At 44.9% G+C, this 15,378-nt stretch overlaps 1 protein-coding gene across 4 annotated transcripts in view; it reads left to right on the top strand.

Moving 5' to 3' along the window:
• Positions 1-607: 607 nt before the first annotated feature.
• MIA3 (MIA SH3 domain ER export factor 3) overlaps positions 608-15,378 on the top strand; it is a 28,436-nt gene continuing 13,665 nt past the window's right edge. For 2 of the 4 annotated variants that reach the window (XM_069009476.1, XM_069009475.1), the window contains exons 1-6: positions 1,397-1,547; positions 2,179-2,312; positions 7,633-7,719; positions 9,300-12,243; positions 13,160-13,447; positions 15,064-15,125. In XM_069009476.1, the coding sequence (XP_068865577.1) occupies positions 1,397-1,547; positions 2,179-2,312; positions 7,633-7,719; positions 9,300-12,243; positions 13,160-13,447; positions 15,064-15,125 (3,666 nt within the window). Of the gene's footprint in view, positions 705-1,396; positions 1,548-2,178; positions 2,313-7,632; positions 7,720-9,299; positions 12,244-13,159; positions 13,448-15,063; positions 15,126-15,378 lie in introns of those variants that run through there. The other 2 variants (XM_069009477.1, XM_069009479.1) reach the window with 2 other exon arrangements.

The following is a 15,378-nucleotide window of genomic DNA, read 5'->3' as shown; positions in this document are numbered from 1 at the left end:
GGATAGACAGGACTGTAAGAAATGCCAGGGTGTCCATGGTACGCTGAGCAAAGAGGTACCAACACCTGTTTCTACCTTGATACTTTTTCACAGTGTGATTAAAACATTAAACTGCTCTAGATGGGAGCTGAAAATGAAACATGCATTTTTCAGAGATTACACAGCAGTAACTAAGCCTGGATCTCAGGCCTTGTACAATGAGACTCTGGAAATGAGTCTGGAGCAAAAATCAATAGGCAGGATGATGCAAGAGGAACACATGCAATTAGCAGTAGTGATTGCTAACTCTTGAGATGTAGCATTTTAAAGGGCTCTTAAAAAGCTCTTGAAAAAAAAACTCAGGTGCTTTGACAAGCACAAAAAAACTATAAAAAAGCAGAATTATTCACCTTGACTATCAGTTCTGTGAGTGCCTATTCATTTTGGGAGCAGCTTCAGAATTTGCTCTGGAAAGTGAAAAAAAAAATACAAAAAATGTGGTCATTTGATTCACCAGCAAGAGGATTCTCTTATGTCACCTGTCCTTTCTTGGCTGCATCTTTCATTCTCTTTGTCCACTCAGGGTACTGTGCTGAACAAATAACATGGGCCTGAAAAAGAGAAAAGAGAAGTTTTGTTCATCTGCATTGTGACTTCTGCTGTCATTTTGCCATTTTAGATCTCTAAGGCAATATAAAGGTGATGAATGTGAAGAAAAGGGAACGGTAAGTGCAGGCGCACTTGCAAGTAGCACATCTTTCGGTTTGCAAATACTCAACAGTTAAAATACACCAGCAAATGGAAGCTGCGGCTACAGACGGGCAAGGATAGGCCTGTCGGGGAATCCTGCGCTGCGGGCTGCTCGCTGTGAAACCCAGCACTTTCCCCAGTGGGATCACGGATGAGTGAATTCCTCCGCCCGCCGCACCGCAGGTGTAACCTCAAACTCTCGGAGGTCACCGGGGAAGTGGCGGCTGCTCCTCTCCAGCGGAGATAGATAGAACTGCTCGGTGGGGAAGGAGGGAGAGCAGCCAAGTGCATGTTCGGATCTGTCGCGTCCTTACAGGGCGGCACCCACACCCTTTCTCTAGGTTCTTCTTGCTCCAGCGATCTTCCGCTAGAGAAACCCGCACAAATAAGGGACAGGACCTCCCTTCCTTTCCGGCCTGCGAAGCGGGAAAGGTAGCCAGACTCCTGCCCGGCGCAGCGGGCGGGGGTGCTGCCTCCTCGGGATTGGGATAGAGATAGGGATGCCGCCGGCAGAGAGGGAGGGAGGGTCCGTGCGCTGCCCTCCTACCGCGGCGGTGGCGGGGCCGGGCTGGTCCCTCCCCCGCCACATCGCCCTCCCGCGGGCGCTGCTGACGTGTCTGCTCCCTCCTTCCCCGCCCGGCTGCCTCCCTCCCCGGCGCCCGCCGACATGGCCGCAGCCGCGCCGCCGGACCCCCGGCTGCTGCTCGCCCTGCTGCTGCTGCTGCCGCCGCCGGGCCCGCGCTGCGCCGCCGCCGCCGCGCCCGACCTGGGCCGCCGCTTCGCCGAGCGCAAGCGCTGCGCCGACCTCGAGTGCAGCAGTGAGTGGGGGCGGCGGGCACAGCCCCGGCAAGGGGGTTGAGGGCGAAGATGCCTCTCGGAGGCTGTTCCGCCCCCTCCTTCCGCCGGCTCTGGCACGGAAATGGGGGAGAATCGGGAAGACGGGAGTGCGACGCCCACGCGCGCCGTTCCTCTCTCCTCGGCCAAGTTTTCAGATCCCCGCAGCTCCGTGTTTGGTCCCCCCCCCGAAAAGCCCTCTCCTTATAAACCCGCTCTCTGGGTGTTCTCTGGGATAATTTCAGGCCCGATTCGCTGGGACATAGATGTCATGTTTCTGAACTAACATTAATAATTAGCTTCATAGCGCACCCGTGAAGCGTGGCTCTCCAGCGCTTTGTCAAACCCTTGTCTTGACTAGAATGCTTGCTTTTCTTTTTTAGCTATAACTTGCTTTTTTTTTTTTTCCTTAGCTATAACTTGGCTTGTTTGTTTGCATTAATTATAGCTAAAAATCTTAGTTATACTTTCAATTTAGTTCTTATCTCTTGACCCAATCTGGAAAATAGCAAAGAGGTGCATGTGAGGAGGTCTTGTTTACTCCCAGTTAGCAAAGACACTTTTCATGTAAACTATTTTTTAAGTAATGCTCTTCTCTTTGTTTTCTTTTGACAGTGTTAATGTGCCGAGGGAAGGCCATGCGGGATTTTAAAGGTCCAGATTGTCGCTTTGTAAATTTTAAGAAGGGAGAAGCGGTATATGTGTATTATAAACTAATAGGAAAATCAACTGAGCTTTGGGCTGGAAGCGTAAGTACTGTAAAGCGTTTCTTCTGTTTGCTCTTCTTGGTAATCTATATTCATTCCTTTTACCTTGTAAGAGAATGCTTGGAGTTTTGAACATGGCTAAATAACACAGTGAATGCTGCTTTGTCATGAGGCTGGTGGGAAATGGGATGAGGTTTGATCAAACCTAAGTGCTGTGAAAAATGGGCAACACTTTTGTATTCTGAAAACTGTTAGAAAACTGCCTTAGTGTTGGAAACCTCTTACTGCAGCACTGTCAGTGGTGGTGGACACAGGCCTGCCTGGAAGCTGAGCCTCCCTTCCCACTTAAGGGAGGCTTAAGCCCGTGCTTGTGCTTTCCTGTGACGTGGTCTCATCCTGCACTCTGTAATCCTGCTAAAGATCACTCCATGTGCATGTTTTAATTGCATTTCTCCTACTAATATTCATCTGCCTTCTTCCCCTTTTTATCTAAGCTGCATGCAGAGTTGGAGGAAAAATAAGTAGTAAAACTAGAAAGGATTAAGGTAAATTTGATTTCGAAAAGGTCTGTCTCTCTCAGCTGTAGTGGCCTTGTCTGAGTCAGCGTCCTTGGACGACCTGAGAGGCTTCTGCTAATGGGAAAGGAACATCCCCATACTTGCAGTTACTTTGTAGAAAGCTTCTCTTAACTTTAATAAGCACCTTATTTGCCTGGCAGAGGCAGAACTGAGATACCACGGAGGAAGAGCAGTTTTTGTGGGCTTCCCTTGAAACTGTTGGCAATCAGGAGGTTGCTTAGACCTAGTCCCTGTTGCTTCCTCCTCATGTTTCCCCTACATCCTTTTTAGTGTCCAAATTTTTTACTTCAACCTCCTTTCTGGTTGTCTACAAAGGATAGACAATTTTGACAGTGGTCTAGGGTGCTTGAAACCACACCTGGGTGTTGACTGTGGGACCAGTGGTTTAGTGAAAGTCAGGATGTATCACTTTCTGTAACTGCTTCAGGCTGGGCATGAACAGCCAAGCCCTCAGTAGGAGCTGAATCCAATTAGAACGATACAGAAGTGAGTGGAAAAACTGCAGCACGTGGTGAAACAAGAGTTAATAATTTTATCATGCTGGTAATTCCCTTCTGACATGTACTGTACCATAAATAATCTGGGTAATTAGCTGGTACAGGTTTCCAGGGCTGCCAGTTCTCGAGATGCAGAGTAGCAGCATGGGGCCAATTTTGCATCTTCTAACAAGGTATAATGTAGGCTGCAAGATCAGACAGCAGGTTAAGGTAATTGCTGAGTTAATATTCAGTTTAATTATTCACTGATAGGCAGCTCATGCAACAGTTAGGTGTGTCTCCAAGTTAAAAGGATGTTTGCTTTGAGTTTAGCAAGTAAAAGCTGCAGCTGGCAGGTCGGAAAGAATTGCAAAGCTCCATTTTATTTGTTGTTTTTTTTCAACTGTGTTACACGATTTTCAGTGCTCCTTTTAGGACAGTGCTGCCAGACTCTTTCCTTTTGGTTGGTGGCTATAGCCTTTATTTCTTTTATCCCCAATTGGATTGACTGCTGCTGCATTAATCATAACCCTGCAACTACCAGCATGGAAGCGCTGCAGCAGGGTCAGAGGTGCCTGCCCTTGCATTTTGAGTAGGGCGCTGGCACGGCTGCCCCTGTCCCTGACTCACAGATAGCGCTGGGGTCTCTCTCCTGCAGCGTGACTCCCCGTGTCACGTTTGGCTGGGCAGCCTGATTTCCCATGCCAGGTTTGGCTGGGCAGCTCGATTTATGCAGGCCAGCCGTGCCTGCTGCATGAAGTCTTGGAGCTAGGGGGAAGCTGCTGCTTGCTAATTAAAACCAGGCTACCCAGTGAGGTCTGCCATCAAAGGAATTCCAATGGAAGGCATGTTACCTTCTGCTACGGCCCTTTTGGGATCTCATCACGTGACTTCATGTTGGCTTTGTGTGCATGATATGATCCCATCCATCCACCCTCCTGCCTTTTTCCATTCCCCAAAGTTTTTTGGGGGAAAGGGTTTATTAGGGCAGAATAGAAACTATGAAATCAAGGGCTAACTGGGATTCTGATTGTCAGGTGTGGGCAGAGGTCAGGGGAATGTGTGTATGAGAAGCTTCAACTAACACAACCTGGGGGCTTATTTCAAACAAGCTGTAAATACAGATTCTAATTCCAAAATCAATTTGAAGGAGCCATAAGAAATAGAATAGTATTTCTGACCTGGAGGGAGATGATCAGATAAGGAAAGGAGCCTTTCACCAAGGCTGAAAAATCTACAGCAGTTGGGACTGGGCTTTATTTGCCTTTGCTTTTCTAATTCGCTCCACCCTTTTCAAGCCATTGTTGATTTTTTTTTTTTCCCCTGTGCCAGCAAACATGTTGTATTTTGACAAAATAGCTCTTTTATTTTGTGATGTCAGTCTTGAATACTAAATTGCTTACAGAGCACACACTATGTTCACTGGCTATTTTGCATGTGAAAAAAATTCTGGAACCCAGCTGTAATTAATATTCTATATGTTATATGACCTGTAATTTTTAGCAGAGCTCTCTAAACCTCAATAATAAAGCAAAGCCAAATGCTTGGAAAATACTCTATGACCATTATTTAATAGCCATTTTATGTTACAAATTTCATTAATACATCAGTTGCAGGAAAATGCTTGATTTTTTTTCTCCCCAAAGCCCTAAAGATAGAGCACATCAGGTGCTCTCATTGTCCTGTGCACAGCATCCTGCTGTAAAACCAGTCTCCTCTTCAGCATTGTGTTGCTTACACCACCAAGTTGTTATATAGACTTCTGTGCATTTTTCCTGCACTCTGTCCTCGCTTTAGCAGGGTCCAGAACTCCAGAAGTACTTTAGATCATTCCAAGGAAAACCTGCTGCTTTTTCACAAAACATTTTGACAAAGACACTTTTAAGATGGCTATTTTATCTTATGGCAAATGGATTAACTTCATACCTTTGATTCAATGTTGAGAAAACCATTTCTGGCCTCACATTACAAGAAATGGCCTTGACTACAGATTGTGGCTCTTTTGTGTGGTTGTTTTTTGGTCTGTTTTTGTTTGTTTGTTTTCTAACCTTGTACATAGGTTAGTAAAAAAGAAGACAGGGTGGGTAAAATTAAGGTAAGACAGGAAGACAGAGTATTTCTGGAGGACCCAGAGGGTCAGGGCAATACTGTGTTTTCTTAACACTTCCAATATTCAGCAGGTGCAGACAAACCAGCTCTTCTTTGCCCAATGTTCTGCAGTTTTAGGTACCTGTGATGCGTGGGCTTTAGGGATGTAGGCTTTAAGATTAAGATTTGAACATCTTCTTTCCCAGCTGTCTGTTTTCTGGTAGATGGTATGAGGGTCTGGCACCTTGGTCAGTGAATCTGCTGCAGCTGCCTGTCACATGTGGGCACCAGGGGAGCCAGATGCTGTACACACAGCTACGTGTTTTGCCCATGCACAACTTTTTAGCTGGGAGGAGAGTGAACATGAAGGATGCACTTTTTTCTCCCTTTTGGCATTGATAGTGCCTTTCCTCTGTCATGTCTGTAGAGAATGAATGTTTCCTTTATTTGCACAATGAGGCATTTTTTTCCCCTTACAAGAGAGGACTTGTAAGGAGAGAAGCAGTTGAATTTTGGGCAGGCAGATCCCATATGGCTTATAAACCACAGAAGTGGCAAATTGGGTCACTGCAGAGGACTTGTATGGTCAGCAGCTTGGATTGCAATAAAGGAGTTTGAAATTGTGATGCCTGATTATAATGGTAGTCACAGAGATTAGTCTGTAAGGAGACTACTTTGAAGGTCCAGCTTTTGTTTTTAGAAAGATCATTAAAAACTGGAGTAGATGTTTAGAGAGAGAAACAAGCCACTTTACAATTAAACTCTAGTGTACCACGCAAAGACAGACTTTTGATTTGACTTGTCTAAATGAATTTCCCATTCCCATTGGTAATTCCCAATAATAAACCTGCATACATGATCTGTTTTCAGTAAGAGAGCATATATGTTTACAAAAGGTGGGGAGGGAACAGTTTGGGTTTTTAATATATATGTAACTAACTTCAGAGATATCAACTATGGAAGGTAAGATCTGAATGAGAAGTAGTTTAAAAAGGAAGTCCTCTAATGTATCAGTGCTTACTACACTTGCATAGCAAAACAAACACCTCCAAAAATTATTAGTACATATTATTTGCAAGATACTAATTTCCTCTTCATGTTTTTTTTTAATACCATTGTGTATATGTGTGTGTATATATATATATGTATATATGTATATTGTAAATGCAGAAAGCTTCAGGCAAGGTTAACCTGTTTCAGTGCTATCAGTGTAACAATATACCTGAGTATCCCTAATATCCCATACCCAGTTTCTTTTTTAATTTGATCTCTAGCTGAATGCTCTCCTCACACAAACTCTTCGAGAAAATTGACAATTGTCATCTTTCTCATGTAACAAATGATTGAGGAAATGACCAACTTTATTCTTGTCCCCCAGATATTTTGGTTGTCTAGGAACTCTGTACCTTTCTAGGTGTGTCCACCAGGCTCTAATTACCTGAATTATCTAATCAGTGTAGTGATTGCATGCTACTCATATTGGCGTCTTGACAGCTGTTGTCAGAACTCTCAAGTGAGAGCATTACTCTGTGTAGATCTTATCTGGTGAGTGATAAGAGAGATTCTTGTCTTCCACTGTTTGCCTTGCCTTAGCACACTGAAAATCACCATTCTGTGACTGATTTTTGCTTGTGTCAGGCACTGAAGAGCAACAGTGCATTTGCAGAGGGGGGTATATTTTCCACACAGGTTTTAAAATGATTAGTACATTGGGTACAATTTTGCATTTCCCTACAATTTGCTTGAATAATTTTTTTTCCCCATAAGTTACAAAGTGAGTATATTTTGGGCTATAATATTGTGCATGGATATAAATCTTATTAGTCAAAGATCCTCTTCTGCTTGCTACTTGAGAAAATCCTTGAGGCATGTGTGGTGCCTCTGGTGCCTGCACAATAGCAGTTACAGCACATGAGCCAGAAGGCCCGGGCTTCATTCCCAACTCTCCTAATAATTTGTTTTAAGTCAGGCTTTAAAACATGAACAGGAAAACTTAAACCAACTTCACAAGGCTGTTGTGAAATGTAAGTATAAAACCTCAGTTAAAAGTCTTGCACAAACAAGGCATTGCTGGTCTTCTTTTATTCATGGTGTTAAACTTAATTAGAATACTTGAGAGTCAGTCCAACATACTTGCTACTGCTGTCTGCAATTTTTGACAGTCATGTGATTTCTAAACCTTCTTTACTGCTTTTTATTTGTTTGTTTGTTTTTTGGCAGGTTGGAAGTGATTTTGGATATTTTCCAAAGGATTTACTTGAAATAAATCATAATTATTCCAATGAGGAGCTAGAATTACCAACAGATGTAAGTCTTGGGTTGTTTTTTTTTTTCAGTTGGGGTTCTTACTGTTTCTTACCTCGGCATTCAGTAAAATTCCCAAGGAAGAAAATGGGAATACTAGTGATTTATAGTAACTTTTTGTTAGTAAGCAGCTACATACATGCAGAGGTGCACATGTATGTGGGCGGGGTGGAATGTTTGTGCAGCTCTGTGTGTGGATGGGTGTGAAAGCATGAGCCCAAAATGTGGGTATTGACCTTTATTTTCTTGAATTATGGGGTTTCTTTAACGAAATCTGTTTGGACTGAGCTCTATAAAAGTCCTGCTAACTGGCTTGTGCATAGGCCTTCTGGTGTGTAATCAAAATGGCTTATTTTCCCAAACTTTCCAAGTTTAAAGTACTGTCAGAAACAAACAAAACACTCAGCCCTTTGATTCTAGAATTAGTCCTGCAGCCCTTTCACACATGACTGGCTTTCATGCACTAACAGAAGCAACTCCAGAGTTGTGTCAATGAAGCCTCTTTGAGGCTGCAGCTTTAGGCATGCTTGCAGCCCAGAAAGCTGAGTGAATCCTGAGCTGCATCCAAAGCAGTGAGGCCAGCAGGCTCCTCTACTCTGCTCTGGTACCCCACTTGCAGTGCTGCATCCGGCTCTGGGGTCCCCAGCACTGGAAGGACATCAACCTCTTGGAATGAGTCCAGAGGAGGCCACCAAGGTGATTCAAAGGATAAAGCACCTTTCCTACAAGGAAAGGCTGAGAGATCTGGGATTGTTTAACCTGGAAAAGAGAAGGCTCCAGAGAGACCTGATTGCAGCTTTCCAGTACCTGAAGGGAGCCTACAAGAAAGATGGAAGAGGGACTTTCTATAAGAGCATGTAGTGACAGGACAAGGGGGAATGGCTTCAAACTGAAAGAAAGCAGGTTTAGATTACATATTATGAAGAAATTCTTTGGAGGCACTGGCACAGGTTGCCCAGAGAAGTTGTGGATGCCCCATCCTTGGAATTGTTCAAGGACAGGTTGGAGGGGGCTTTGAGCAACCTAGTCTAGTGGAAGTTGTCCCTGCTCATGGCAGTAGATTGGAATGAGATGATCTTTAAGCCCCTTTCAACCCAAGGCCGTTCTATGGTTCTGTGAAATTGTGTTCAGTGTCTTGCACTGCTTCTACTTATTTTTCAGAAATTGTGTGACAGGGAGCTCCTGCTTGGGGGACTTGGTCCTTTAAGGGGACACCAGTTTAATAGAGATTGTGACAAACAAGTTTAGCAACATTTGTTTTCTTTTCTTCACTGGCATTCAGCAATAGACTTGTTCTTCATTCAGGACATATGGTGATGAGTGCAGTGTAATACTGCCAGCTCCATTGCTGCCTTACTGTTTGTTCATGCAAAACCTTTTTATTAGGGTTTTTATGAGTCCTTGGGCAAAACCTCCACTGATTTCAAAGAGAGTTTTGATTAAGGACTCAAGGGGTTAATTCTGTGGGATTAACATAATTTACTTTGCTGCTGCATCTCTCTTTAAGTAGGCAAATGTTTTTGGTCTCATCACTGTTATAAAGAAAATAATATTTTTTGACTGCATATTGTTTTTCATTTCAGGAAACAGACTTTGTTTGCTTTGATGGAGGAAGGGATGACTTTGATAATTATAACGTGGATGAACTTCTGAAGTCATTGCAAGAGACGATAGCAAATGAAGAAGAAACTGAATTGAGTGATCCAGGGACAAAACCAGCTGAAGGAATTGAGAAGGATAAGGAGGCTGAACAGACTGATAGAGGAAAGTCCCTTGGTGCTTTGGAGACGGACAATCTTGAGCAAAGTGCTGAAGAAGAAAAGGAAAACTTTGTCTTGACAGACAAAGTAGACAATTCTCTTACAGAAGGAACTGAAAATACTGGGGGAGACTCCAGTGTCAGTAGTCACAAGGACAACTCTCAGGGAGATCAAATTGCACATGAGCACTTGAAAGGAATGCTACATGGGAAATTAAAAGGGCTAGAAAGTGAAAATACCAAAAACACTAGTATTCCTCAGGGTGAAACCAGCCAACTTGACCAAGAGAATGAAGAAGTCAATGCCTATACACTTTTAAACAGAGAGCTCTCTGTGAACTTAAAAACAAAATTTGGCTCAACTGCTGATGCTGTTGTATCAGATGATGAAGTGACTCGCCTTGTTACGTCACTGGAAGATGATTTAAATGAAGATTTGAGCATTAATCCTCACAATGAAGAGGAGGAGCCAGACTTTGCAGATCAGCCTGCAGAAATCCCTTTGCTGTCTTTTACAGCAGAGGATGAAATTACATCCCCTGTGGATTTAGAAGATGATGGAAACTATGATGTTGAGTCACAAAATCATGAACATGATGAAGATTCAAAGGGTGCTACAAAGCTAAATAACCAAAGAGACAATGAGGAGGAACCCGATTCAGATGCATTAATTCTTAAGGATGCCTTCAGTAAGAGCAAGAAGTTGGGTGACAGTGTAAGTGTGGACAGGTCTGAATTTAAACAAACAAAAGAGAAACAGGATGAGGTGGTGCTAATTAGTAAAAGAGAAGCACCAGAAACAACTCAACTTGAGGATCTCTCCAAAGAATCCCTTGGAAAGGAACCTGTGGGTACAGGTGATTTGGGTTCAAAAGAAAAAGCAAACAAAACTGAACAGTTGGAAGAGCAGCTCACTGAAGGAACAGAGTCACATTCTGCAGCACTGAAGAGTACAGCTGTGGCTGATCCTCATGCTTTGCCTAGTCCAGGCAATGGTCTGGAGTCCAAATCATTTCTTAAAAACAAGGAAGATGCTTCAGAACCATCTGATAACGATATCAGCAAAAGTCCCGAAAGAGCTACACTTGCTCCAATAGAGAAGAGTGATAAACAGTTTGAGGATGATACCTCAGAGGAGTTCTTGGAAAATGATTTACAGCACAAAAGATCATGGGAGGAAATAATGGAGGAGGGAAAAGCTGAGAACAAGCCTCCAGTTGATGTTCCAGCCAAACCAGTGGAAGAGGTAGAAAATGCATCTCAACGTGACCTAGGAGATACTGACCTCTTGAGACAGAAAGTGGAGCATGGAATGCCCACTGTGGAGAAAGAACTTCTCAGACATGAAGAAGATTTAAAACAAATGGGGAAAACTGATCTTGAAAATAAAAATCCTGCCTCTTCTAACAAAGAACTGGAAATAAAAAAGAGAAACATGAAAGAAACCCCTGCAGGGGAAGGAGACCCAAGCTATAGTGGAGCTGTTGAGCAACCTAGGCTGTGGGAAAATGAGACTGAGTATTCAGAGGCTGATGTGAATGAAGAACCTTCAAGAAATCCTGGCAAGATGCCGATGTTTGAAGAAAGCACTGAGAAAAGTTCCCCTGAAAAAAGATCAAAAAGCACCACACAGAACACTAATACAGAGAATCTTATTCGGCAAGGAACTGCTCCTCCTGAGGATGCAGGATCAGACAGAAATCTTGGCCAAGATTTGGCTAAAGAAACAACACAAAGGCCAGAACTGCAGTCTGAAGACCCAGATGCTGAAGATGACCCTGACCTGAAACAAGCAGATGACGAGCTACTGGAAGATGAGAATGCAGCAAGTGCAAAGCTGTTGCAAGCAAGGGCTGCAAATGTCCAGGGTAATATATTAAATGGTGAAAATACAAATCCTGAATTAGAAGAATTAAGTGAAGCTGTTTCAGGAACCCCAAATCCTACTTACAAAACAGGAGAGGAAACAAACTCATTTCCTAAGGAGGATAAAACAATCAGCATGCAAAATGCAAGCAAGACTGGGAACAGACAAGCTGACGTACCGGTGAGAAAAGATGCTAAATTGGATGAGATCCAACATGTCAGGGAAGCTGATGAGGAGCCCTCTGAACCTGAGGAACCATCAGCTGTGGAAGAACTTAATTCCCAATCTCCTGACACAGAAGACAGCAATGACTTTGACCAAAGGAAAGATCATCTTCCAGAGGGCATTTCACAGCAAGACTCAAAAGAGGAGCAAAATTTAGAGCAAATAAGAAATGACCACCAGCAATCTGCACATGTCCCCAGCCCTGCTGACAGCTCAGAAGCCACCAATGACACTCTGACAGACTTCAGTGAGTCTGTGAAGCGGCTCACAATAATGAGAGATTTCCTTGATGAAAAGCGCGTGATGCGCCTACAGAAGTACCTTGGGCTCCAGCACGTGGTTAGGATTGAAGCCATGTTCCACGACATGAGGGTGGAGATGGAGCTTGCTCGGAAGGCGAGCCAGAATAATGAAGATATAGAAAATGCTCTGGATGAGATACTGGAGTTTTCAGAATCGAGCATCATGGATGTTGTAGGAAAAATTCTGGATTCCAGGGTGGCAGAAAATAAGGAGGAGGTGGTGAAAGAGATGGATCTGTATGATGAGGAGAGTGCACTGATGGATGATATTCAAGAATTAATATATTCATTAAGGAGTAAATATTCATCTGCTGGTGAGAGTGTCCCACTTGCATCTCCTCCAGAACAGGAAGATGACCAGCTGCACATTCAAGGTAGGATGTTAAACCAGTTAATAAATAGATGAAATGGAAGTAAAACCCTGTCCCAAGCAACACTGACCCAGAGAAGCTTTAAGAAGAGGGTGAGGGAGTAGAATTGAAAGACACCTTGTGAAATAACCTGGGGCTTACTTATTTTTAATGCATGTTTTCAGCATTGTGATGAGTGGCTCAGGGACAAATTCTAAGAGAAAATATTGAGTTCAGCATGTCTGTTCTTATGGAGCAAGTTCTGTGCAGGATAAGTGAGATCCATGCATGGATATGGCTGGAAGGAGCCACTCAGGACATGTCTGTACCTCCTTAAGAAACAGGGATTCACATATACTAATGTGCTGAGTTTTGTGGAGGGATAAGAGCAGTCTCTTTTTCTGAACTGATTATCACCTGATTATGAGAGATCTGGTGATTAATGCAAAGTTGAGGTACTAAATCCAGGCACCTAAAATCTCAGGTGTCTTTATAATCGTATTTTTGCCCACATTCATAAAAGAGCATGTAAGCAGAAATACTGAACAAACAGATCTTTTGACTGGGCAAAAATCAGAGGTAGAGTCTTTTGCAAACTTGCTGGTTTTTCTAATTGGTCTGCAAGATGTTAAGATACACTTTTAGCCAGGATCCTCTTACAGTAGTACATGTTAAGTATGTGATTTCTGATAAGGTCACAAATTATGCTAATATTTCACCTTAATATATCAGTGGTTGATGTCTTGCATGAATTTCATACAGACATTTAATTAGATGTTACTGAAAGTTGATTGAAAGTGTATTGGAAGCAGTACACAAGCTGAAATATTTAAAAAGTGTCAAGAAAGCTTTGTTAAATGCAGCATTTCACTGAAGGTAGCTGTGAGTAAGAAATGCATATTAGCTCAGTGCTTAATTCATATCTCCTTGTCCATCACAGATGGTGCAAAAGAGGCTGAATATGACCGTGTTTCCACCAGAAACCCGAATGCCATTGACGAGGGCAATCAGGAATTTCAGCAGCTCATTGAAGACAAGAGGCCAGACCAGCCTGTTGAGGAGGAGGAGGAGGAGGCTGTTGATGTTCCACCTGAGCATGAAGAGGCCAACTTCTCAGATAATGGAGGAGCTGAAGAAGGGTATGATAGTGAAAGAGGATCGCTCCTGGAAGATACTTCCTTTGGGTCAGTTGATTCAGGAGAGAGTGCCAGCGAACACATTGCTGAAGGTAACCATTTGGAATTGGCTTATTTTGTTCTTTTGCTCTTGAATAGGTGCATGGTTTAATGTCTTTTTCGGCAAATAGCAGGAGTTTTCACTGATACTTTCATTTTATGGTGCTGTAATCCTCATGGGTTTCCCTGATCAGTGACAGTCCCTCTAGTGGCAGTACTGTATTGCTGACTTAGCACAGCAGTTTTTCTACTATGGTTATGCAATGTAGGAAAAAGAAAAGTGCTCCGGTGAGTGTCAGAGCTCTGTGCTTGGGCTTGTGGACTGTGTCTCAGGATAGTAGTGGAGAAAGAGCAGAAATCCCTGGAAGTATACCATCAGCCCAGGTTTCTGCTTCCTTGCAGGGACTGACAGCCTAAAGGTCACCTGCTATAGACAGTACTGCCCATGGAATTGTGTGCTCTCTCTTCTTGCTCCTTTTAGCCCTTGTCTCTGGGCCATGTTACTTTCCAGGAAAGGTGATGTGTAGCTTTCCCCTCAGGCAGTTCAATAATTTCTGTGTGTGTTGGAATAGGAGAAATGTTTGGCTCCCTCTGGCTGAGGCCTTATCCCTCTGAAGCTAGAGTGCCGACTCATCATTATGCCAAGAAGGGATCCTATTACTGTCATCTTTCCCAGCTGTTTTTTTGCATGAACCAATCTTTGAGTCTGTTCTCAGTGCTACTCTCAGCTTTGCTGTTCTGCCTTCACTTCTGATTATGCCTAATAATTCTGTCTCCACTGAGCATTTAGGAAAAATTCAGGCACGTTTTCCATAGCTTTTGTATGCTGCTGAGGTGCTGTACCATCCCCAGGGCCAAGCACTTTTGAGCATCTCCTAAGAACTGAGGGAAACTGTAGGTTGATCAAGATAACTCATGTATTTTAAATGGCAAGTGGATAACTTACTGGTTAAGCAGTCAGATGTTCTGTGTTTCAGATCATCTTCCTTCCTGAAGGTGGTTAAATGCTTCTTGCCAGGAATTCTTAGGAGGGCTGGTAGAAATGTGAGTAACAGGGTGGGTGATTGCAGAATGGCTGGTCACAGCTGCTGTTCCATGGTGTGACAACAGGCTGGGCAGGAGGCTATGGAATCTGCTGGCCTGGAAGTGTGGCAGCAGGAGCAGCAAGAGGAGAGGCCAGGATTGAGGCCAGGGTAGAGCTGGAGATGGTTGCTGTGCTTACGAAGTACTAATAGAGTTCAGGAGTGTTTGACATGGTGTCATTCTTGGGGATGTCCTGTGCAGGGCCAGGAGTTGGACTTGACAATCCTTGTGGGTCCCTTTCAACTTAAAATACTCAGTGGTTCTGTGAACAGTGCTGGGAACTAATCGGAGGGATTCTTGGTTAGGAATTGCAGTGTGTGCCACTCTGACTCGCGGCTGGAGGAGCCGGGTGTGCTCGGTCTGAGGCAGGCTCGGCACAGTGTCACCGCACAGTCGTGTCCCTTCCCGCGGCACCCCTCCTAACGCCGCCTGTGGAATATCAGCGCGCTTCCCGAGGGCTTTCTGCCTCTTTCCCCGGAGCCCCGGGGGCCGTCCCCAGCCGCTGTCGGTCCGGGCGCGGCGGCTGAGGCGGCTCCGGGCTCGCGGGCGCTCCGTGAGGTGACGCCGCCCCCCCTCTCGCCCGCAGGTGCCGGCGCGGGCGCCGCCTGGCGGGGGGCCGTGGCCGAGGCGCGGGAGCTGCTGCGGCGGGTGAGTGGCGGCGGCGCGCGCCGTGTGACGCGGCGGGGGCGGGGCGGGGCGGCCGGGATGGGCGGTGCGCGGCGGGCGGGCCCCGAGGGCGGGCCCAGATGGAGGGAGCCAGGGAAGGAGGGCAGGAGGGAGGGCTGACGTGTGCCTGGCGCTGCCGGGCCGCCATGGATCCCGCGGGCGACAGCGGCTGGCCGGCGGAGGAGCCCTCGCCGCGGCGGAGGCTGCTGCAGGTGAGCGCAGGGAAACGGGCGGG

The sequence above is a fragment of the Aphelocoma coerulescens genome, chromosome 3 (assembly GCF_041296385.1).
Source record: "Aphelocoma coerulescens isolate FSJ_1873_10779 chromosome 3, UR_Acoe_1.0, whole genome shotgun sequence".
NCBI lineage: Eukaryota > Metazoa > Chordata > Aves > Passeriformes > Corvidae > Aphelocoma > Aphelocoma coerulescens.
This window is presented reverse-complemented; position numbering and strand designations above follow the sequence as displayed.